This window comes from Seriola aureovittata, chromosome 18 (genome assembly GCF_021018895.1).
Source record: "Seriola aureovittata isolate HTS-2021-v1 ecotype China chromosome 18, ASM2101889v1, whole genome shotgun sequence".
Taxonomy (NCBI): Eukaryota; Metazoa; Chordata; class Actinopteri; order Carangiformes; family Carangidae; genus Seriola; species Seriola aureovittata.
This window is the reverse complement of record NC_079381.1, coordinates 77,533-102,563: the sequence shown is the minus strand read 5'-3', so window position 1 is coordinate 102,563 and position 25,031 is coordinate 77,533. Positions and strand designations below refer to the sequence as shown.

Sequence of the window (25,031 nt, the reverse complement as noted above, 5' to 3'; positions counted from 1 at the left end):
CATCTACACAATCTTGGATTAGACAGATGGCAATGTATGTTACATTAGAAAAGCTAACCTATGTAATCAGGGGTAAAGTACAAGAATTTGAAGAAGTGTGGGCACCCTTAATGGACTTTCTCAGGCAACAATAGATTATATCTATCCGTGGGGCTATTGTGTGTGTGTGTGTGTGACAACTTTATTTTATTTTATTTATTTATTATAGTTATTATTTTACGTGGGTATGGTTTGTGTGTGTGGTTTTTTTTTGTATGTGTGTATGCAGCAAGGTTCGCCTGCATCTCATTGTGCAACATGTGTGGCATGTGTCAATGTGCTTTGTATATTCTTATTGGAAATTAATAAAAACATTGTTTAAAAAAAAAAACAATGGCTCCAAATTCGATTCAAGTATCCCAGTAAACCATGACAGTGTGACAGTGAACCAGCATGAACAATACCAGGACTGAAACTGAAGCCGTTCATTATATTGTTTACAATATATATAACCCTAATCCTAACCCTTTACATGTGACATTTCAAAAATGTCCAATGACCATGATAGAGTCTTTATTATAACGTTCTGTCTTTAAAGATTGTGTCTTTAATCCTGAGGGTGGCAAAGCTAGTTTTTTGGAGCAAAGAGATCTGAAATATCTCAACAACTATTAGATGGATTGCCATGAAATTTAAAACAGACATTTATCACTTTGAGAAGGTGAATTCTATAATAACTTTGATGATTTCATGACTTTTCCCATCTTGTTAGCATTCTGATGTTAGAATTTAGTTAATAAAAGCCTAATGTCTGCTGTAAGTAAACATGTTTTGTGACTGATACAGATAAAGATTTAGGCATGAATTTTGAAAGAACAACAGGTTTAGTAAGCAATTTGTTATTGATCTTTAGAAGTCAAAGCAAGTGAACTAACCCAGACAACCTATTTCATAAAGAGAAAAAGTCACAAAACTCCTTTCAAATATCAAGCACTTTAAATTTGACTTGCTCATGACAAACATTATAAACCCTATATGAAAAAGAAACGTCACATTTAGTATCTTCTGTTTTATTTGGCATTAAAAGTATTACACGAGATACAAGTTAAGTCAAGAAACATCTGTCATCAAAATTTGATTACCACAGTTTGCTATGGTCCTCTTGTCTTCATACTTCATGCTTTTTTGCTGGTCTTAGTTTCTTCCTGCCTTTAATCTAATATTGGATCATGTACTGGATATATTTCGGACACAACCCAAAATGAAGCAAACCCAAATGTAACATCTGCAGCATCTTCTCCACAGGTAAACAAACAACACAACCCATTAGCTGTGGTTGATGGTTACTGGTGGAGCTGTCTTCTTACACTGTGCAGATCCTCTGTCATGAATCTGAAAGAAGACCGACAGATGGCATCTGGAGGTTTTACAGTGAGTGTTTGTTCTGTCAGTGTCTTCAGTGTGAACAGACTCTGCAGCCAGTATTCTGTTGAGCAGGTTTGGCTACCATGTCCACCTGCTCTGCGCTGGTCTCAGTATTTGCACATGCTTTGTTTTGTTTTGTTTGTATGACTCAGACAGAATGCAAAACTGACCACAGAAACAACACCTGTCCCTCCTTCTTCAGACCTTCTGTATTCTTAAAGATTTGGCTAGAAACACAGAGATGAATCACAACACAAGTTTTATTTCTAGCTTGCTAGCTTATTTAAGTATTGCATTTAAGCTGTTTGATTATTTTTTTTGGTTTGATTAAATATGTGTTTAATTGGGCTATATGAATACTTGAACATTACCAACATAAACCATGGCCATTAATTTGTTTCTATAACAGTCTCTGCTCATCTATGAAGGCTTTCCACCTTGAACCTGCTGCAGGCCAGTCAAGTTCTTCCATACCAAACTTGGAAAACCATTTCTTAATGGACCTGGATTTGCCTTGATTTACCAACATTAAATGAGTAAACTGAATTAGTGTCGTGGCACCCTGTCTCTTGTATACTTGTCTGAGGAGCTCAGACTCACCAAGTCACTATCTTTTTTGAAATCAGCAACTAGTTTTATGTTTTATCCCTAATGCTTTGTTATGTTATCTAATTTCTGTTTTAGTGGTATTTTGCAATGCAGGTTTATTCCTGTATTGTGGTTTTTAATTTTGTACAAAGCACTTTGAGAGTGAGTCACAAATATTATTATTAAGTATTTAAATATATTTTCAAATATAACTCAAAACTATGAATCAGACAGCAGGGAGGTGAGAGAGTTAAAGAGCTGAGCAGAGATTGAAGCAGGAAATGAGTCATGATGTCAAAATGCTGTGAAGAGTGGGTCAGTGAATGTATCAGGAGGTCATGCATGAATGCATATAGTGTGTGTGAGATGATGATTGTTGGGTATAATAACAGTGATCTGTATGATAGAAATATTTGTTCTAGCCATTATCAAGGTGCCATGACCTGTGACTTCCTTAGATTTGGTTGTGATGTTGTTGATCTGAAGACTGAAGCTCACTCTGCTGACTATAACTGTAGGTTACAATAATTATGCTTCCATTCAAAGCTTTCTGTTATTTGAAGTGAATTTGTTTGTTTCTCCAGTGGACATAACACAATGACTGCCAGAAACCAGTCATTTGAATTTTTGCATTTGTCATCAGAATTAGCCTTAGTTCATGTTTATGTTGGTATTTATTGCATTTTTATCCATTCAGGCTTTTTAAATGAACAAATTAAAAATGTAAATGAAAGCAGGCGAGTTAAAACCAGATCTGTGCCTATTGATGAATAAGGGCCAAGAGGGATTTGAACACTGTCTTCTTTCAAGTTTTGATCACAGTTGTGTAGTCCTCCTTGTCTTCTTCCATTCATCTTCAGTGACTCTCTGTTTTTGTGCTCTTTTGTTGTTGGTTGACGTAATCGAGCTGATTGAATATTTGAATTTCTCTGCTCAAAAAAGAAGAGTAAGAAGTCATTACAGGGACAGACCGCCACAATACTGTTTCCCAGGCAACTGCTCCGTGTGTGTATCTGTGTGTGTTCTTGTGTTTAAACATTGTGAGGACTGAGATCCATTGGCACAGTGACTTTGTGAGGACTCATTTGGCAACCCTTTCATTAGAAAACAAATCTATAACTATATGTTGAAAATTCTTGCTTCCTACAATCTCAGTGCATAACTATGCCCCATAATAATCCAAACCAGGCACCTTGTTTCAATCCTGTTTGTCCTTGTCATTAGTAATGACATATGAGATCCAGTTGCAGTCTTGACTGTAATCTCTTTGTGACACCAAAAAACATAAGCTCAGATATCAGGTTTATTAAAGACTTAGGAACAGAATTCTGTCTATCTCTGATTAGATGTGTTGAAAGCACACATCAGGCTGTATTTCTTCTGAAAATGAGTTGAGCAAAAAGTTTGACTCTTTTTTTTTTTTTTTTTTTTTTTTTTTTTTTACAATTGTTTTGGGCATTTTGTGCCTATGTTGAAAAGCCAATAGTAGAAAAATGACAGGAAATGTGGAGAGACAGAAATTAGGAAGGACTTGTAAATAATGTCGCCAATCCTGAGATGTTGTTTTTGGTCAGCACCTTAACCCCTTGGTCACCAGGGTGCCCCACTATTTACTTATTTGATTTTCAGTTATCCATACACCAACATTCTTAAACTTATACAATACTTGTAGCTTTTACCCTGATTTACCCTGATATTACTATTTGTGTCAGTTTTAGTTACATTTAACTTGAGACATGATTGGTTTAGCCACACTGTTATATGACTCATGGCATAAGTAAGTTTGGAAGCAGCTTGCTGTTTTGTGCAATGTGCAGAGATCACTGTGTCATCAGCATAAAGCTGGATCTCTTCATCAGGACTAATAGCTCTGGTACCCACTGTTGCTGTGGATACAGCAGGCAGAGTGCTAATAGACCTATAGTTACTGATAGAATTAAACAGAATCTTGGTACATCTAATGTTACAGATGGTGCTTTTTTATGTAACCACAATTCCATCTAACCAACCACCTAAATGTAAGTCACATAAGAGATGCTTAACTTGTTCAGTTTTTGAGGTTTATACTTTGAATATTCAAATGTCCCCCTAAAAGTCCCCTGGAATTTTGTGTGGGGATCCCAGATAACTCTAAAGCATGTACAGTTTTAGAAAAGTTTGCAATGTTTTAAGAAGAGGTCTACAGGTGCAGTACCACAGACCTGGGTGTCAGGTGTGATACAGGTGTGAGCTCTTTGTTTTAGCAATTTTAAGCTTAATGTTTTCAGTTTATTGACTAATACTCACTCTTAGCTTAGCCAGGGTGTGGCTGTAGACTTGACTTCTGGTTTGAACACCTTGTATTGTCATTATGTCATGATGATAGCTATATCTACAAAAATAAATTTTGCTATTCTTTTTCTATTGAGTTATCTATTCATTTTATATCTGTGTTCATGTGAAGCCATTGCAGACACTGTTGTAAATCAATGAGTAGGAATAATTTTTTTGTTTGTCAATGTATTTTTATTTAACTTTTTTTTTTTGATTTACACAGAAAACAAACCCTCAAAGCAGGACATAATACATGGAAAGAAAAAGAGAGAAAACAGAAACAACAACAGCAAAACAAACAAACAATCAAAAAAAAAAAGTCCACAGTGGTTATCCAGAAAGACAAATGTAAAACATCTTATTCAGAGTCAGAATGCATAGTTAGCTGTTCTACATGGGAAATAAAAGGACGCCATGTCAAATCAAACTTGGTCACAGATCCATTCAGTGTATATCTAATTTTTTCAATTTTTAAAAAACATAACATCACAGATCCATCTGCCAAAAGAAGGGGAGCGATCACTTTTCCAATTTAAAAGAATAAGCCGACGTGCCAGAAGGGAGGAGTAGGCTATACAGTTCAATTGCGACTTTCAGAGGGAAATATCATTTATTGATACACCAAAGAGTCCAATGAAGGGGCATGGGTGAATGGTAGCTCCACGAACTGCTGAATAAACTTCAAAAATTGAAGACCAGAATGCCGTCTAGGACATCACCGAAACATGTGGTAGGGAGTGGCAGGTGCTTGTTTACAATTAACATTGGTTCTGACAGGAGCCAAAGGGAAAGTATATAACAATTTCACCCAGGAAATAAAGGTATCCCCAAACCCAAACCACTTAAGAACATAAAACAAATAATTCCATTTAACACGATCAAACGCTTTCTCAGCGTCCAAGGCCAGAAGTGCCTCTGGACACTGACAGGAAGATGATGTGTAAAGTATATTGAATACACGCCTGATGTTGAAGAATAAATGTCTGTTTTTTATGAATCCAGTTTGATCAGATGAGATAATGGTAGGCAAGCCAGATTCGAGGTGGAGAGCTAGCACCTTAGCCAGTATCTTCACATCAACATTAAGAAGGCTAATTGGGCGGTAGGAAGAACAGCTACGAGGATCTTTGCCTTTTTTTAGAAGAAGAGATATAGATGCCTGGCGCAGAGTTTGTGGGAGACACTGGGAATTTAAGCTGTCATTGAACACATCTTTAAGCAAGGGGCCTAATTTTCCAGAGAACTTCTTATAAAATTCAGTAGGAAAGCCGTTTGGGCCTGGACATTTCCCACTTTGCATACACAAAATGGCGTGATTTATTTCCTGCAAAGAAATGGGGCTATCTAAGGATTCCCTAAACTTATCCTCCACAGTAGGAATATCCAGACCATCAAAAAAACTGTCCATTAACCTTAGATTAGTGGGAGGTTCCAAAGTATATAAATTAGAATAAAACTCACAAAACTGTTTATTAATATCCTCTGGGTCTGATACCACTCCTGACTCAGATTCAATTTGATCTATTACCTGTGTAGTGGTAATATGCCTAAGACTGTGGGAAAGAGCCTTGCTTGGTTTCTCTCCGTATTCATATAACCTATGTTTAGATTTCAGCATAGCTCGCTCAGCCTGACCAGTTGAAAGCACGTCAAATTCAGCCTGATGCATAACACATTGTTTATACAATTCTGAGGTTGGGGCATTTGCATAGGCCTTGTCTACTTCAGAGATGAGATCAATTAATTCTGTTTGTCTGGCCGTTCGCAATTTATGGATAGATGCATTAAGGGAAATAATCTGCCCCCTCAAGTAGGCCTTTAGGGTCTACCAAAGCAGGGATGGGGAAGTTTCATTATTTGAATTAGTTTGTAAAAATATATCTATGTGGGTATTAATAGAGGCAACAAAACATTCATCTGCCAAAAGAAGAGAGTTGAGCCACCATCTGAATGTGTTTGGTTGATGGTTGGGGAGGTTTAAAACTGTCACGACCAGGCAAGGACTCAGGACACAGATGCAGGGTTCAATAGACAGTTTTATTTGTTTCTTCAGGGCGCCTACAAGTGGAGAAATAAAAAGGCTATCAACCTAACCATTACTATATATGAGGCTATGAAAAATATCAAAATAATAATCACTCCACTAAGGAGGAAAACAAAAGGCTATGCAATCTTTAACTAGCCACAAAACTAGGAAATAAACTTACAACTCAAAAACTCTCACTTGGAGGAAGAAGAACACAAAAACTTTCAGGAACGCTGTGACAAGGGCTGTGACGAAGAGCTGGGGGTGCATGCACGCAGACGAAACACACTGGCACAAGACAAAGGGAGACACAGACTATTTAAACACATGGATGGAAATAGGGCACAGGTGGAAACACTTAGGGCAATCATGCTGAGACCCATGAGGAAGGGCAAGTGACCTGAAACGAGAGGAGAGTTACTTTTCAAAATAAAACAGGAAATGACAGGACAAAACAAAACCAGGACAAGACAACCTCACCACGGTGTGACAAAAACCAGCGACACAGGATCGTGGTCAGATACAACCATACTAGTGTAATCACAAGACTTTACAAAGGATAATGATGTTTTATGTATGAAGAAGTAATCAATATAATAATAATAATTCCCGAATAGGTGTGATGCACAGGTGGAAAAAAAAAATGTTCTTTCTTTGTGGGATTAAGAAATCTCCATAGGTCAATCAAAGCACAGGACTGCAAAAAGCTTTCTATGCATTCAGCTGTTTTGGATTTAGCGACGATGCGAGTGGAAGATCTATCTAAATAGAATAGTTGACAGAAAATTATTCATAAATTTAGAGTCATCCCAGTTAGGGGCATAGACACAGGCAGACCATAAAGTTTGCCCACCACAATAACAGAACGACCATTAGGATCCGATATGGTTTCAGATGGAATAAATTGTACTGACTTGCTGATTAAAATGCCAGCCCCTCTCGCCTTTCCCTGGAAAGTTGAATGATATATTAAGGTGAGCCAGGACCTTGGAGTGCTTGATGGGATGGTTTAGACCTTTCACATTCTAATTAGTAAACTTAATTGACTGCCCTCCCCCACTGCAAGGCATATTTAAACTAGCCATGCATGGTGATGTAGATGATATTGAAGAATGGCGTTCATATAAGGACTCTGGCGAAGACCAAGAATGAAATAAAATACAACCATGGGACCAAACGGAAACAAAAACAAAATCTTCAAAAGACACACAAAAAAAGGAGAGAAAAAACAAACAAACAAACAAACCCCCCCCCCCCCCCCCAAAAAAAAAAAAAAAAAAATTCTTGTCGGAGGGCGATACAGAAAGCGGCATTGCATCAGCATCAGTGGGAGAGCTAGCTACTTTCTTGCTAGCAGCTGAATTAGCAGCATGTTTGAAACAAGAACAACTCCGTGTAGACGTAATATTTTTCCGCCCAACAAAACCGACTGAGGTTATATAACGTTGAGACAAAGTTCTGGTATATTTATCGGAATTAGGCACTGTTAAGAACACTTAAATTAAAAGTTGCATGTAGAGCTCCAGGACCTCACAGTCTCACATGTCAAACGCCATCTTCCCTCGTAGGAATGATTTATGGTAACACTGACGGAAGATCTTTCCAAAGTGTGTTGATGTACTTTGATTTGTCAAGTATTTAGAGAACCCCAGAACTCTAGTGACCCTAAAAGCTCCAGGCTTGTGTGTTTTTGGGAATATGATCCACTTAAATACAATATCAGCTGGCATGACAATAACTTTGAGGTTGGTCTTGCTTTATCTCTACTTGAGGCCATGTCTGGAAAAGGGCCTCTTACAGAGATTTAATCAAATTACATAGCAAATCTGGAGCAAAATCGTACTCTAGAGCAGGAAGACTGTACACACTAGATAATGAGAGCGTAAGGAGCATGTGGTTAATAGGAGCAGGTCAATTTTTCCAGAGGATGATAAACTAGATTAGCCAAATCAGACATCCCTGTCTCAATGTTTTACATATAAACATTGGGCTTGAAGGTTCATTCTTGATCTTGAAAACAGCAGAAAAAACTCAACACCAGAAATAAGCTACTGGTTATACGCAGAGTTTTCTGCAGTTGAGAAGGGTCCTCTCAATGGATGGAGTTGCTCAGTTGTCACAGAGATGTATGAGATGGATGGATGTTATATTGTTCACATGAAAGCAGGTGGTCAACCTAGACATCAAGTTTAGGTGTAACTCTAATTACCACCTACAGCATAAAAGGTCAGTGGCTGTGAGAAGCCTCCTACACAGAGCACAGCATGTTATCAGTTTGAGGAGTGGAGAATAACAAGAGAGAGGAAGTAGGTCCTGGGAAGTCTCATGGCCAATAAGAATCTCTAATCTCACCCAAAGTCTTCATGCCACAAGGAGTCAGCCCTTACAACAAACCATTATACATTAAGATAGATCTTACAGAAGTCCACTTGAATTTACAGAGTATTTCAGCATCATTTCAGATCAAATGACATGAATCATCATCATATCATTTTCAAGGTGGGCACTTAACATGACATTGGGTGCTCTCCCAAGGGAAAGTGAACTTTAGCTGTGTAAAGCAGTCACAGCATCCTGAAGTCATGATAAAACTAGACCCGTCTCTATGAATCAAATCTGATTTAGCATCCAGCTCCAGGTGAAGAAGCTCACAGTGTGGTGAAAGCTTGAAACAACCAAGTTGGACATTTCAACTTGATGGAAATTTCAAGAAGATTTACTATTTATTGATATAAATTGTTATAGTGATTTAAAACTATATTTACTTTAAAATAATATTTTAGCTGTAATTTCCCTATCCTTTTCTGTCCGATTAAAATATTCTTGTCATGTGGCTTCTTTTAGATAAAGTTCCCCAAAATTTGCTTAATTTTGAAACTTTTGTGAACTGCGAACAGCATGAGGTTCAAGTTAGAAGGTGATTTATTCAGACTTGCCTCTGGCTGAATGCTACTGTGAAGTACCTGAAAACTATTGCTAAGGTAAGCTCAGTGCTAGGTAAAAGCTACAGAGAGCAGTGTGTGTGTGTGTGTGTGTGTGGTGAGATGAAAAGTAACAACACGGTTCCTCCTGTTCTGGTGATTTCAGGGTGTTCTGGCAGCCTTGCATTCCTCTGACCAGCTTGACAGGTTTCACTTTAATGAGCCTTTATCTGTGCACGTGTGTGCGTGTGTGTGTGTGTGTGTGTGTGTGTGTGTGTGTGTGTGTGTGTGTGTGTGTTTCACATTAGTGTTTAGATGTCTGCTGTATGAAAATTTTTTCTGAATACACACCAGTGGAATGTCCTCAATGAATAATATAAGTCTGGGTGTGTTTCTGTTTTTGTAAGTTGTGTATTGTGGTCTTTATTCATCTCTGTGTTTAAAAGGATTGTAGATTTAAATGGCTCTGTGGGATGGAGGTGTTATCTGATGACAGCAGTATCATATACTGTATAAATTCTGATATGAAATGTTTCTTTTCAGCAGTGACTTCATAGTGTAGTGTAAAGCCATATTTTAGGATTTACTCTCGTTGAAATGGGGCACCAGTCCTCTAGGAGGACAACAATGAATACTTCATTGCCAAATTTATCAATCTCATATCGGAAGCCATGACTTCTTGCATTTTCTTGTCATCTGGGTTTCTCTGACTTTTCTTTCTCTTTTGGACTGTGAACTCTGAACCAATTTTCGGGGCTTCTGACCTGAAATTGGCCATGTGTGAATTGTTCACGACTGTTTTATCCCCTGAAGGCGGGTGCATGTTTCAGGGGCATCCAATCTTCTCCTGTGTCTCCACTTGGAGAAGAAAGTAATTTTCCACTGAACTTTGGAATAATTTCAATCTAGAGTTTACTTATAAACTTGCACATCCGTCTTCCACCATGACCACAAAACATTAAGTGAAATAACATAGAAAACTACTTGCACTAATAATGGCAGAGAGGAGTAATAGGAGTGTTGATTTCATATTACATCCTTCAAACCTGGAATTAGTCATGATACAAGTGGTTAATTGATCAAACAACAATATAAACATTTCACAAAGCTAATAGTTTATAAATGTGGATTACACAGCAGTTCTTTGACTGTAATAATAATAATATGGACATGCTGGATGTCATGTAGTGTGTGTTACCTTGTGAGAAGGATGCTGACAGTATGGTCACATGAAGGACATTGTCTTAAAATCTACATGTTACATTTCAAACATTCTATGGGATAGAAGTTTGGGGTTAAACTATTGCATAGGAAAATCTCATGAGTTACAGAACAGTTAGATATTTCATTTTACATTCTTCCTTAGATCTGTGTCTGTGAAGGGAGTTCTGCTGGTCACTACCCAGGATTTGAATGTGGTATGTAGTTTATGACTCTTATCTAGAGAGGGACAGAGGAAGAGAGGTTGGTGTGTGTGTGCGTGTGTGTGTGTGTTCATGCATGGCACAGACAGGCCAGGATTCACACCTTAGTGTTAATCAGTCCTTTTGTTGTTACTTGTCCTATACAAAAACAATCAAATATCATTAGACAGATAGAAATCTCCAGTTTATTACAAACTGGAGATTTTGCCTATATTCTCCAGTTGTCTGGTGTCCATTGGTTGATCCTCTGGAGCTGACCCTTTGACCTTTGGTCTGGTTCTGTGTCGTTCGGACATGCTAAAAGCATGGTCTGTTTGTGGAAGAGGGGTCCTTTGTCTCCGTTTCCTATCAATCTGATAGTTTGATGGTGGGAAGAGTCAATTGTTGGTGCCGTAACGCTGCATGTCCTTGTAATGAACTTCCTTAATGGCTTGTGACTGATGCCAGGCGACGTACAGTGGGTACAGAAAGTATTCAGACCCCTTTAAATTTTTCACTCTGTTTCATTGCAGCTATTTGCTAAAATCAAAAAAGTTCATTTTATTTCTCATTAATGTACACTCAGCATCCTATCTTGACAGAAAAAACAGAAATGTGGAAATTTTTGCAAATTTATTAAAAAAGAAAAACTGAAATATCACATGGTCATAAGTATTCAGACCCTTTGCTCAGTATTGAGTAGGAGCACCCTTTTGAGCTAGTACAGCCATGAGTCTTCTTGGGAATGACGCAACAAGTTTTTCGCACCTGGATTTGGGGATCCTCTGCCATTCTTCCTTGCAGATCCTCTCCAGTTCTGTCAGGTTGGATGGTGAACAGCCATTTTCAGGTCCCTCCAGAGATGCTCGATTTGGTTTAGGTCAGGGCTCTGACTGAGCCAGTCAAGAATGGTCACAGAGTTGTTCCGAAGCCTCACTGTTATTTTAGCTGTGTGCTTAGGGTCATTGTCTTGTTGGAAGGTGAACCTTCGGCCCAGTCTGAGGTTCTGAGCGCTCTGGAAGAGGTTTTCTTCCAGGATATCTCTGTACTTGGCTGCATTCATCTTTCCTCCAATTGCAACCAGTCGTCCGTCCCTGCAGCTGAAAAACACCCCCATAGCATGATGCTGCCACCACCATGTTTCACTGTTGGGATTGTATTGGGCAGGTGATGAGCAGTGCCTGGTTTTCTCCACACATACCGCTTAGAATTAACGCCAAAAAGTTCAATCTTGGTCTCATCAGACCAGAGAATCTTATTTCTCGTAGTCTGGGAGTCCTTCATGTGTTTTTTGGCAAACTCTATGGAGGCTTTCATATGTCTTGCACTGAGGAGAGGCTTCCGTCGGGCCACTCTGCCATAAAGCCCCGACTGGTGGAGGGCTGCAGTGATAGTTGACTTTTTGGAACTTTCTCCCATCTCCCTACTGCATCTCTGGAGCTCAGCCACAGTGATCTTTGGGTTCTTCTTTACCTCTCTCACCAAGGCTCTTCTCCCACGATTGCTCAGTTTGGCTGGACGGCCAGGTCTAGGAAGAGTTCTGGTCGTCCCAAACTTCTTCCATTTAAGGATTATGGAGGCCACTGTGCTCTTAGGAACCTTGAGTGCTGCAGAAATTCTTTTGTAACCTTGGCCAGATCTGTGCCTTGCCACAATTCTGTCTCTGAGCTCCTTTGGCAGTTCCTTCGACCTCATGATTCTCATTTGCTCTGACATGCACTGTGAGCTGTAAGGTCTTATATAGACAGGTGTGTGCCTTTCCTAATCAAGTCCAATCAGTTTAATTAAACGGAGCTGGACTCCAATGAAGGAGTAGAACCATCTCAAGGAGGATCAGAAGAAATGGACAGCATGTGAGTTAAATATGAATATCACAGCAAAGGGTCTGAATACTTATGACCATGTGATATTTCAGTTTTTCTTTTTTAATAAATTTGCAAACATTTTTACATTTCTGTTTTTTTCTGTCAAGATAGGGTGCTGAGTGTACATTAATGAGAAATAAAATGAGCTTTTTTGATTTTAGCAAATGGCTGCAATGAAACAAAGAGTGAAAAATTTAAAGGGGTCTGAATACTTTCCGTACCCACTGTATGTACGCTACAATAGTTTTCCTGGATCATTGAACTATAGTAACGCTGTGCAAGTCTCAATCAATAAAAGCAGTTTGCCAAGTTAAGCATGCCTAGCTGTACTTTTGTGTTGCTGGATAAACCAAGCGGTTCAGGAAGTGAACTCTGGCGTCTGCCTCATCCGTCGATATTACAGTATGTTTGTAACACTTCATACACTACCTGAAATACATACAATCTCCAATCTTCAACAAGACAGTGTGGTGGTTTGACTTGAGGAACAAGAGAGAAAGAGGAAAAAGTGTTGAATAGTTCAAGCAGCTGCACTATGAGCACACAGGTTTTCTGCACCGCAGGAGAAAGAATGTGTATTTCTTCTGTTCCTGTTTGAATTGTCTATTATCAGCTTTTATTTTATTTCTTGTGATTGGACAGGATTGAATGCCCACATAAAAAACTAAAGACAGAAACTCTTGCACACACAGACAGGAGCTATGTGTTGCTGTATTGCAAGCCACTTGGCCAAAAATATGTATTTTCTCGTTAGTGCCGTCACGTGAGATCCCTATGTCTTTAAAGGGCAAGTTATTGTATCTTAACAGATTAAAATATGTTCACACCACACATCTGTGATCTGGCCATACTGGCCTGAGACACATACTTTATGTGGCTATGTGTAAATGAAAGTGCCTAAAGTCTCAACTTGATTTTATCAAGATATGTGATACTTGAAATTACAAGTGCAAATGAAGTTGTATATTGTTCCTGCTGGCTCATTGTCACACTGTCAGGGCTTACTGGGACACGGGAATACAACAGTCATAATTAATGTTATTAACAACTAACACCTGTGCTTTACCTGCTACGACAAGTCAAAATGCTGTGAAAAGGTTCTATTAAAATATACAAACCCATGAAATGTAAAATAGACTGTAGGGATTTAGTAGATTAGCAGGGAATTTTATTATTCCAGTTAACCAATTTACGTGGAATAGATTTTATGTGAATGTAGAGGATGTACATCATTGATAATTAGTGTCTAAGCTATGACTTTATCACTCCCCACAAGGAAACACCAACAGAGGGCAGAAATAAGCTGTTAGAATCACTGATGTATGTGTGAGTCACTGGCCCATGTACAGAATGACTGAAAGTAATTTTCTTCTCTCTTTGTCCAAATAACCAAAGGAGTATTTCTCCTCTGACCTCAAAACTTTGACCTCCTCTCTGGTTGATACTACCACAGGTGACCTTTGAACTGTAGTTTACTGAGCACACACAACCACTGTGGTGAAGAGAATTTGATAAATGACTAATATGTGAATGTGATGTTTTAGGATCAGAGACCAGATATGTAGCCAGTCCTGTTTGAACTGGTTGGACTTTTGACGCAGCACACCTGGTTTATTTTGGCAGCCGTGTGATGATTCTGTAGATAAGTCAATCTGCTGTCAAGTGGAAAATCGGGTCTGGATGATTTGTTTTTTTTTTTTCAAAATAGGAAAAGAACATATTGATAGCAGCAAGATAAATTTTAAAAATCCGTCTTTAGGCTGACTATCTGTTACATTACCATCAGTGAAACTCAACACTTTCTGCAAATATTTGACATTAAAAGTGCTATGGCCTCAGGGCGTCGAGTGGCGCAGTGGGTTGAGCAGGCGCCCCATATGTAGAGGCTACAGTCCTCGCTGCAGTCGGCCCCGGTTTGACTCCCGCATCGGACGGCCCTAACCCTTTACTGCATGTCATTCCCCCTCTCTCTGCCTCCCCATTTCCTGTCTCTCTCTACTGTGCTATCAATAAAGGCATAAAAAAAAGTGCTATGGCCACTTGTAAATTGAGGAAGTGTTAGTGTTTTAATGTTTCATTGACAGTAGCTTAACAATGATCGAAAACTAGCAAAGTTGAATTGAGTTATTGAATGAAAATGTGACAGTATTTTGCACTAAAAAGTAGGGGTGGGCGATCTGGCAAAAACATCATATGACACTCTTTTTGGGTATAATCACAATCAACGATCTTAATCACGACCTGCGTTCCATTTAAGTTCTGATTTTATTGTGAAAGTTCTGACCGGAAATTGTGATTTGTGTCAACCTGTTGATTTGATGCTTTTTTTGGATGTTTGTCCCCTCCCCACTACTCTGCTGTCTTCTGTTTACAAATTGTGTGACAACCAGTCACACTTTTGGCTTAGTTCATATATCTGTTCTTGTCCCCGCTCAACCCTGCAGCTGGTGATGGTGGTTCTTGGTCTGCTCAGGTGGAGAACTGGTACATGTGTCAGAACAAGAAACAACCATCGCCAGCTGCAGTTAGCAGGCTAGGTTAACAATGGGCTGGTTAGCAGCGATTGAACATTTGAAATTAAACATCTAAATATAGAAACGTTTAATGACTTGATGTGAACAATTCATCTGAAAAGTAGATCTGTCAAAGAAAGGTCATCCACCCCTACTAAAAAGAGAAAGAGTTATGAATATGACTCATGTTGTTGGTAATTCCACTTTTTTGACTTGGCCACCATCGGGGATTGGCCTTTATTTGTTGTCTGAGACTCATTTGGATACTGGCTTCTATTTGAGAATTTATGTTGTTAGTATATGGAAGATATTCTCTACATTTATTACAACATACATCATGCATGACAAGGAGAATAATTTTCATTTTCTGTGCTTCTCAGGGAGTTTGATCCAGGATACATCAAGGAGTTTGGTACTTCACCTCCCTCACTCCCTGCTCTTCATACTCTTCCTCTTTCTCCCCCCCCCCATTCTTCTTCATCACCACCACAACAACAACAAATACTATTGCAATCCCACCAAAGCAGACCATGTTCAGCAGGAGGAGTTCAACTGCGCATCAAGAACAGGTAGGAGAACTATAAGAAACCATCTAGGCCAAAACTGAATACTTAACATGTATATACATATATACTGGTACTAAGCATGCATACACATATATGTGTATATACTGTATATTCAGTATGTATGTATGTGTGAGCTTGAGTTTGTATTTATCCAGAAGGCACCAAACTTTAACCAGACGTTGCTACCACAAGGTGGTACAAGTAAGAGACATCCTCTTTCTATAAAACGTTGGATGGTGATTTACATTTGTTTTACTTTCTCCAAAGTCAAAACAAAAAAGGAAAACTGTTTGGGCCTCAGCTACATTCGTTAGCTAACTCAGATGACTAGATTACAAGTTATCCAGAGTTGTTTCCAAGGACAAGGAGAATTTCATAATACATTGTTTTGTGGGGTTACAGTTTGGGATGCTGTCAGAGTGTAGGCTAACATTAGCAGCTCTGTGGTTCTCTTTATTGGATTTGGGGAAGTTTACACTCCAGCAACCCCAGCAAGCATGACCCAAGATAGAGTTACATTCAGCATACACATTGGTTAGGCCTCATCGTAACTCTAATCTATTCATCCAAGTCTGCAATCTTAGCAGCTATATAGGGTTATGTGGAATGAAAAATAGTCTGAGCAATACCAGAACAATCCTTTTTCTTTATTTCAATGACCTCTACATTAACTGGTGAGGATGCTGACTTTGGGCAATTCACTTTTATACACTGAATCAATCGATATGTCAGTGTCCACAACTGGACTGTTTGTTCAGCTTAAGTGAAAAACTAAATAAGAGATCATTAGTCTTGAACTTGACTGAAGGCAGGTTGGATGGATGCTGCCCTCCTTTGGTGAATAGTATTTCTTTTAGAAAGATAAGATGGTGAGCATGTGAGAGACTGCTTCAGAAGAGAACACCTCAAACTTTTGGTTGCAGCTGTAAGTGTTGCTGACAGGGACATCCTATCTGGTATATGATAATGGTTGAGATACATTTTTAAACATCAGTTGGTCATACACCCTGTGGGTTAAAACAGGAAGTGATGTCAAATGAGTCACAGGTTTACTGTTGTCGACTGAGGAGGTCATCACCCTTGGTGGTGTGAGACTTTCTTCAAACATGTGAAATTTGGGGCAGATTGAAGAATGTATATTTGAGCAAGCAACTTTGTGTTTCCTGGCGAAACATTGAAATTCGCTGCACCGCCATGGTCAATGAAAAGTCACAGTTTTCACTATAAAGCATCATCAAGGTCTTAAGAATTTCTGACCAAGTTTGAGGTGGCTGTGGTCAACCCCCTAGGAGGAGTACATAAAATTGTATAACATGACATTTCCTGTCGCCATAAGGTGGCACTATGACTATAACTAAATATTGACAGATGTGTTCAGGACAGGACTCTTATCAAATATATATTGTTTGGGGCAGTTTGGACAATGTGTACTGGAGTTATAATGAGTTGAATTTTCATGGTGACTCATCGAAATTCGCCATGACATTACGAGCAGGTTGTTCAACAAAAAACTCAAAAGCTTTGCTATTTAGTGTTGCAAAGGTCTTAATGTTGGACAGACCAGATATGATGTCAATCGGATTAATTTTCTAAGAGGAGTTCGTCAAATTCCAATGCCTTTAAATTGGAATAAAAATTGGCTTCTTAGCCAGTCATCATCATGGGCCAGAAGATCATTATGGTCTCTGGACACTCGCTCCCCTCTGACTCTTCCATTCCTATAGGCCTCTAAGCAGAGCCAGTGCATCCATCATGCAGCATTACGCACAGGTATCACTGCTGTATTTATATGTTTACAGCCATCAGGCTGATTGATTATGATTCTGTTCTCAACAGACTCCTCATCTGAGTCTGGGTCTGACTGAGGCTCAAACATGTGACTGTAACCACCTTGATACTCTTTGCTCTTTCATCTGTCAACCTGGAGCAAGCAGGTGGTGGGTGGGGCACAAAGCCTGATCCAGATTTCTAAATCAGGAAGTAAGAGTAGATGAGCTTCAGACCGAATTTTCCCTCTTTTTTTAACATTTTAGGTAGGAAAACCATGTTAAACCAAATAGTAATCATAGCAGAGGATTTTCACGGAGTTTAAAACATCTCTTGAGAGTAGGGATGCCCCAATTGATTGGCTGCTGATCATGATTTGATGATTTTCATTAAAAATACATGATCAGTAGATCGGAATCAATGCTCCTAGTCACCAATCACCTTAAAACCAAAGACCTGTGGTGTCTGTGTTCTACCGTACTATTGTCTTTCTCTCCCTCCCTCTCTCTCTTTTTCACACACACGCACACACACACACACACACACACACACACACACACACACACACAGTGTAATGTGTATAAACACTTTATGTTCAGACAAACAGTCTAGAAATACTGACAGTTTCATCCTAATATGGAGGTCTGCTCCTCGAAATACTCTGTGTGTGTGTATGTGTGTGTGTGTGTGTCTGTGTGTGTGTAAGTGTGTGTGTGTGTGTGTGTATGTGTCTGTGTGTGTGTGTGTCTGTAATGAACATCACAGCCTCAGGATGGTGCTGGTGTGACTGTAGACTCTTTTAGTCTTGTTGATTTTTCTTGTGTCCTTTTGTCCAGTCCCCCACTGTTATCATCAAAGTTGGTTACTGTACTTAACTCTTTAATGTTTTAGTCCTTGAAATATCTTCTCCACTGTAGAGCTCATTGCTCTAAGATATATAGAGTGCTTTTATTTTGGAAGAGTGAATGAACAGTTACAGCAAGCTTTCCTGCAAGCTAAGTTAGATCTTAGTGTGTCCTGCGGAAGTGCTGTTGAGCAACATGTTTGCAGGAGAACTCTTGTAATATTAGACATTAGAATTTAATCTACTATTTATCCCATAGATAAATAGATAAACAGGCAAAATTACTCTATTCTCCCACATCTCATGGGCCTTGGGTGATTATCAGACACCACCAAGGGGAGAGGAGTGGATAGAGGGGGTGGGTGATAGAGAGGATATTTGTGATTGGTGCAAAAACAGGAAGTCGGCCATCAGAGCCCCATGAGGCTGGGTGTTAATCTGGACAGACAGACTGATTTATAAACACACACGCTGCCTTTCTCTATCTCCTTTCCTTTCCTTTCCTTTCCTTTCATTCCCTTTCCTTTCCTCAGATGTTTCTTTAGTTTCCTTGAGGAGGTTCCAAAGGTCCCTGAAGAGGTACAGAGTCAAGGCACCCTTGTGTATGGGTATTTTCTAAGAATTTTGACACACACATTAACATGATTTCACAAGTATTTTTTGACACACTCACACACACACACACACACACACACACACACACACACACACACACACACACACACACAGTTAAAGTGTGTTTTCTGGTTTTTGCTCATGCATCTCTCGCTCCAATTTTGTTTTCCGGGTAGATAAGAGAGGTTATTATGGGCTGGAGGAACAGTTTCCAACGGCAACAGATAAGGTCTCTGTTCAGAGAGACACACCCACACCCACACCCACACACACACACACACACACACACAAACACACACACACACACACACAAACAGAGGACAGTTTGAATCAGACTGTGTCATTCTTTTTCTAAATGGTTCACGATAAAACTTTATATCAGGTAATTTAGATTTCCATTTTATGTTTGTTTGAGAGTTTGTTTTGATCTGGGTGCAGATTCAAAATTAAATACATACACACGTTTTCTGTTATGAATATAACACATTTAGAGGACTGAGTGCATTGTCTGTCAGTGCTATAGTTCTCATGGGCTGTTAGGTAGCAAGCTAGTCACCAGATGACCATCTCAACTAGATTTTGTTAAAGTTAAGGCAGTTCAAATCTGGCAACCCCACCTTGAGGACAGGACTTTTTTGAAATGCAACATGTAGTCACTGCACCCAGCCAGGATAGGAAACGAAAACAGTCCAATGCTAACTGGAACCACAATGTCTCATTACGTATTTGTTTCTATTCCAGTTAAACAGATACATGTTAGGCAACTTTGGAGTTGTTGTGTGATGGATTGTTTCTTCTTTGGATGGAGCCAGGCTAGAAGTTTTTCTTCTAGCTGCGTCCAGTGTTTATGCTAAGGTAGTCTAAACATGTACTGGACACAGAGGCATTCAGAAAATGTCATTGTTCCTGTTGTCTTACATAAGTGCACAGCTTATAAGAGGTCGTCTGTGCCTAACAATAAAGTTAAAGATCTTGGCCCTGGTCCCATTAGGTTTAAGTTAGTGTTGGTCCTAGAGGAGGCTTTGGGGTCTTGGAAGAGATTAAAGTGGTTTCAGGGGTCCTTGAGAAATTACCAGATGTTTAAGGAGGCTCAAATGGTTCATAGGTCTTTGAGGACACATGGTGATCTTGAGTGGGTTTCAGGGGACCTTGAGAATAGTGATAATGATGATGCTTACCTTACTCTGTTCTCCATTGTTGTTTTGTGTGTTAGTATGCTAACATTTGCTAAGTAGCACTGACCACAAAGTACAGCTGAGGCTGATGAGAAATCAGTTTTGTAGATATGTTGTCATAAATTATGAGCTATCAGGAGCTCCCTTGTTGCTCACAACTGTACCTTACACACAGTCCTGAAGCATCACTGAAGTCTCCCTGTCAAATAGTGTGATCCATGATGTCATGCTGGAGTCCACCTGTATCTCCCCCAACTTCTTCTCCTGTATGAACTGTATGGAAGAGGAATCAAAGAACATTATCCTCACAGCACTGCTGACTCTGTCCAGGTGTGACTAAGGCCTCTGGAGCATGTAGATGATTGCATCATCCACCCCAACATGGGGCTGATATGTGAACTGCAGGTGGTCCAATAATGAGCTCAGTCTTGGAACACCAAAGCGGCCCAGACACAGGCTCAGGTTGAATAGGTAATGAAGGACACCACAGCTTTTAAGGACTCTGCGGCTGATGTGGTCGGGTCTAGCCACCTTCCCCTGATGCAGCTTCTGCAGTTTGCTGACTAAAATGTGGAATGGAGAAATGGAGAGACTTCCATCTGCTGTTTCCCTGAAGCTTGTCAGTGCCCCACCCTTGTAGGGATGCCGTTATACACACTGATGTAGCCAGTGACATAGTCAGTAAAACTATTAATGTCCTCTCCATGTTTTTAACAGAAGGACAGTAAGGAGATGGTCACATCTGTTGGTCCCAGAATGTAGGTAGGGTAGAGGAGAAAAAGACATGAAGTCACCTGAGATGGCAGTGAAGGTGATTGCTGCATAGATGCAATAGAGCTGATGATATCGTACTAAACAAGAAATTTATTAAGGATAACTTAACATAAGTACACTAGAACATATTAAGTCAGTGATCAGTAGTGTGGGTGTTGGATGTGAGGAAAGATGGAAGTGCTAAACTACCTTTAACATGAACTGAGGCCTTAACCAGACACAATCCGAAACCAGACAGAATCAAGTTAGGTGGCTATGGGGCACCAGCCATCCAGGAGGGTGAGTGAGAGAGCGCCATCTTTAAACCACCCAGTTTATAAACTCCAAACAGGTGAAGCCAATCCTTCAATGAGATGGGGAGGCAAAGAAATGAGAAAGAACCTGAAAGGACTGAAGCTTGGCCAGGCCAAAACAAAGACTATCATGTGGCCCAGGGCCAAAACCAATCATTTCAACCAAAAACTGGTGCTTCAGACTGGTGCTGCCAAAGTCATTCAGATTCATCCTTGAATATCTGTAATACGTAATAAGTTATTTTTTGGGCATTTTTTGCCTTCATTCTGATAAGAGACACATCATAATGTGACAGGAAAGTCAGGGAGAGAGAGAGAGGGGATGACATGCAGCAAAGGGCCATGGGTCAGACTTGAACCTGGGCCGCTGCGGTTAGGACTACGCCTATGTGGTACATGCTCTACCATGTGAACCACAGGCACCAACCGACTGACTGACAGTGCCCTCCATACAGCATGTCACTAGCATGGCTAAAATGATTGTCAACATATATTTCTCATCATAGTTTTTGTTGACAAATTTAATACTTAATAATCAATAACTTATTAATATTTTTTTCAATAAGTAACAATTTACTTCTAAAATTTAAAGTAACTTGGCTAATACTGATAAGTAATTCCTAGTCTTTGTCGATACGTCTCTCCTTGTCTTTGGACTCCAGTTTGCCAAACAGCAATAATCTAAGAGTCACTAATAGTGAGTTCATTGTTCCCTGTGGAACCACATGCTGCATCATGAGATGTCTTCCTCCCCACAGCTTCAAAATCCATTGCTGTTGCTGTTTACAATAATCCACTGTTTTCAACAACTCTTTCTCTCTCTGCTTATCCGTCTTCCCTCCTCACTATTCTGCTGCTCCTCCCTACCTCTCTCACCTTTGTATGTGTTATGGCTTCTTTTTTACCTCTGACTCCCTCCTCAAGTTATTCTCTATTTTATTTTTATTTCACAGCTGTTAAACAGGAATGACAAAATTGTGGCAATCCCTTGCTCTCATTCCGTGGCCTTTTTTTCATCCACCTTTCCTTTATCTCTCTCACTATTTCCTTTATTTCTCCTCTCTATCAGTCAGTTTCAGTTGGTTCATTCCTCAGTATCTTCTCCCCAACAACTGTTATCTCTCTGTAGCCTCCCTCCCTTTCTTTCTACTCATTCCTTACTCTCTTTTTTTCCTCCCTCCTCTCTCTCTCTTTCTCTATCCTCAGACGCTCAGTGTCTCTCACACACACACATCAACAGCTACCTTTCAGACGAAGCTGGGCCAAGGATGTTTACTTCATGCTTTTATCGTATGGCAGCCTAATGACACTTAATTGCTTCATTTGCTAAACGAGCTTGGGGCTGGGGACCGATGCAGCTCGACTCGATTCGACGTGCCAGCCCCAGACTGGAACTGTAGCAAAGAGACAGAGGAGAGGGTGGTAGAGACAGGATCAGTAGAGGCGAGTATATGAACATAGAAAATACAGGATTAGAGCAGTTCCCTCTGTGTGAGTTGCATCATTTTCAGTGGAGACACAGCAGATAGTGGACTGCACCATTAGAGACTCATTTGACTTGGAAAGAAGGTGTTAATTTTCATTAGCTTTCTTGTAGAGGAAAGGGAGGTTTTTAGGTTAGTATAGAAAAACTTAAGAAAAGATGTGTCAAAGGAAAATGGCTGTAAATCCAAGTTAAGTAGACAATGGAGTAGTAGGACAAGTGGTTTTGGAAGTCTTGAACGGTTGAGTAGAGAGAGCTAAGTAGAATTTAGATTCTTTCTTCTTTCTTGGAGCTTTTTAGTTAAAAAGAATTACACCAAGCAACGGTGACGAGAGAATAAAGGGTGTGAAAATGGAACACTAACGTTTTGAGTTAGAGAGGAAAAGAAGATTTGAAAAGTAGAGCAGGACAGAAAGCAGTAGAGCAGAAACTAGAATAAAGTGGACTTTGAATCAAGCCATGGAGTTGCTTGAGGTGTTTTACCGCAGGAAGCTCCGGAAGAAGCAGAAAAAAGCGGAGCTGGGCCGGTCAGATGGGGCATTATGTCGGTCGCCGTCAGAGGCCAGCGTCAACAGCCTGGCGACTGGTCTCATCTCCAAAGTCCTCAGGTTCACCTCCAGGTAAAATAAGTCACATGTTTAATTTATTCAGTCTGACAAGAGCCAATCAGGAAAAGAGGTCAGTTTTTTTCAGGTCATGAAAGCAAAGTTATGCTAAAAGAGAACTTTTGCTGTCAAGTTAGACAGTTGTAATGGGTAACAAACTTCATGCATTTACCATTGAAAAATGGTATCAAGCTTAATTTGATAATCATTGTCGTCCCAATTTTTTCATCATCACGAAAATTCGATAGAACAATCTTTGTGACATTTGTAACAAGTGAGATTTGTGTAAAACTGAATCTGTAAAATGTATACATTTGATGTAGTAGACAGTAGCAGCATGCACAACTCCAAACTACAAAGCAATGCATCAGGTGCACAGTTGTTCCAATCTACATAAAAAAAAACAAAATTACAGATAACACTCACAGATAGCTTTCTTGGTTAATGCAAGAAAACTATTTATCTGTGAGCGCCGGCATAACTTTGATATATTTATGAGAACATGGCATTTATAACTTACACATAACATTTCAGACTTGACCTTTGTGTCTTTGAAATATATAAGATCTTAAAACTTCTGTGAATTGGACATAGAATTTGGACATAGAATTTGTGACTGACATGGACCTGTGCCTGAATTACACATGGTTTTGGTGACTTTGGCATGACCGTGATAGAAACTGTTTTATTGTGAATGCAAGGCTAACTTAATACAAGAGGAAATGCTTTTTAATGTGTCTGCATTAATGTGGTCTAAGTTTCAGAATTAGACTTGCATTTCAAACAAACCAAATCAAACCACACCATAGCCAAACCAGTCCCCCCGGACCTGATGGAGAGGGTGAATATCAGTCTAATGGCGATGATAACGTGTTGAGATATTCCAGTCATGTCCTGCCATTAAGCCAGGATCCTGTGGTTCAGAGACATTCAGTCTTTCATGTCTCTGTCTCCTACTTACTCAGATAAAATCTTTTCCTGTTTATCTGTGAGGATAAATATGGAGCAGCAGAACATGTCAAATATGACGAGGATGAGGAAAGACTGCCATACTTGTCGACGTCTTTGTTATCATAACTGGTTAGATAACACATTCAAAAATAATGATGTTGATTTCATAAAAATTATCACTACAAACAAAAACCCTTTATTTTATCACTGAAACATTACCATGAAATTAAGATTTTGTAACCAATTTATTTACTCTGTTTTTGTATATTCAGCATTACAGATACAAAACACAATCAAGAGCAAGAACTCATTGTCCATTATCCAGGATGCACCTATGGTTTTCTGAATCAAACTTTTCAAGTCTGTGGGTTTTATTCTTTATTGCAAACATTACATTTTTAGTGTGTGAAATAAAGCTTGCTTGTCCTTTTTAAGGACTAAAGAAATTTAAGATGAATTATTGTAATTTCTGAAGTAATAGACAGCAGAATTAAATAATGGCTGGTCCCTAATAAAGACCAAAGTTAAAATAATCTCCTTTCCTAACCACTTCTCCTCGACCTCGGTGGAAAACTGCACTTACACTAAGGTTTTTTTAAGCTAATTTAATGTATAACAAAGGGACGATAAATACTCATTTCCTAACCACAAAAACAAAAAATCTATACTGTTTTCATTCAGTAATTCCAATAACTTCTGCTTTGCTGTTTTCCAGTGGCATGTGAAGTTAAGATTAATGAAATTTAAGACTTCCTGCAGATGAGGGATTATGCCATTTGAGCCTCTGTAAATCTTTTAGTGTGAAACATCCACACAGGAAGTGTTGTGTTTCATTGACAGTGGATAGATAGATAGATAGATAGATAGATAGATAGATGATTAAATATTGCTATATTTAGACATCAACCCAGTCATGGGCAGAAGG

At 39.3% G+C, this 25,031-nt stretch overlaps 1 protein-coding gene across 8 annotated transcripts in view; it reads left to right on the top strand.

The window, feature by feature from the left end:
• The window catches only part of shroom3 (shroom family member 3), an 84,144-nt gene that overhangs the window by 12,907 nt on the left and 46,206 nt on the right, over positions 1–25,031 (top strand). For 6 of the 8 annotated variants that reach the window (XR_008830319.1, XM_056403928.1, XM_056403925.1 and 3 more), the window contains exon 2: positions 15,414–15,602. Coding sequence is in view for 7 of the 8 variants with exons in the window: in XM_056403928.1 (XP_056259903.1) it covers positions 15,414–15,602 (189 nt within the window). In the remaining variant the exon portion in view is untranslated. Of the gene's footprint in view, positions 1–15,413; positions 15,603–22,303; positions 23,171–25,031 lie in introns of those variants that run through there. The other 2 variants (XM_056403927.1, XM_056403929.1) reach the window with 2 other exon arrangements.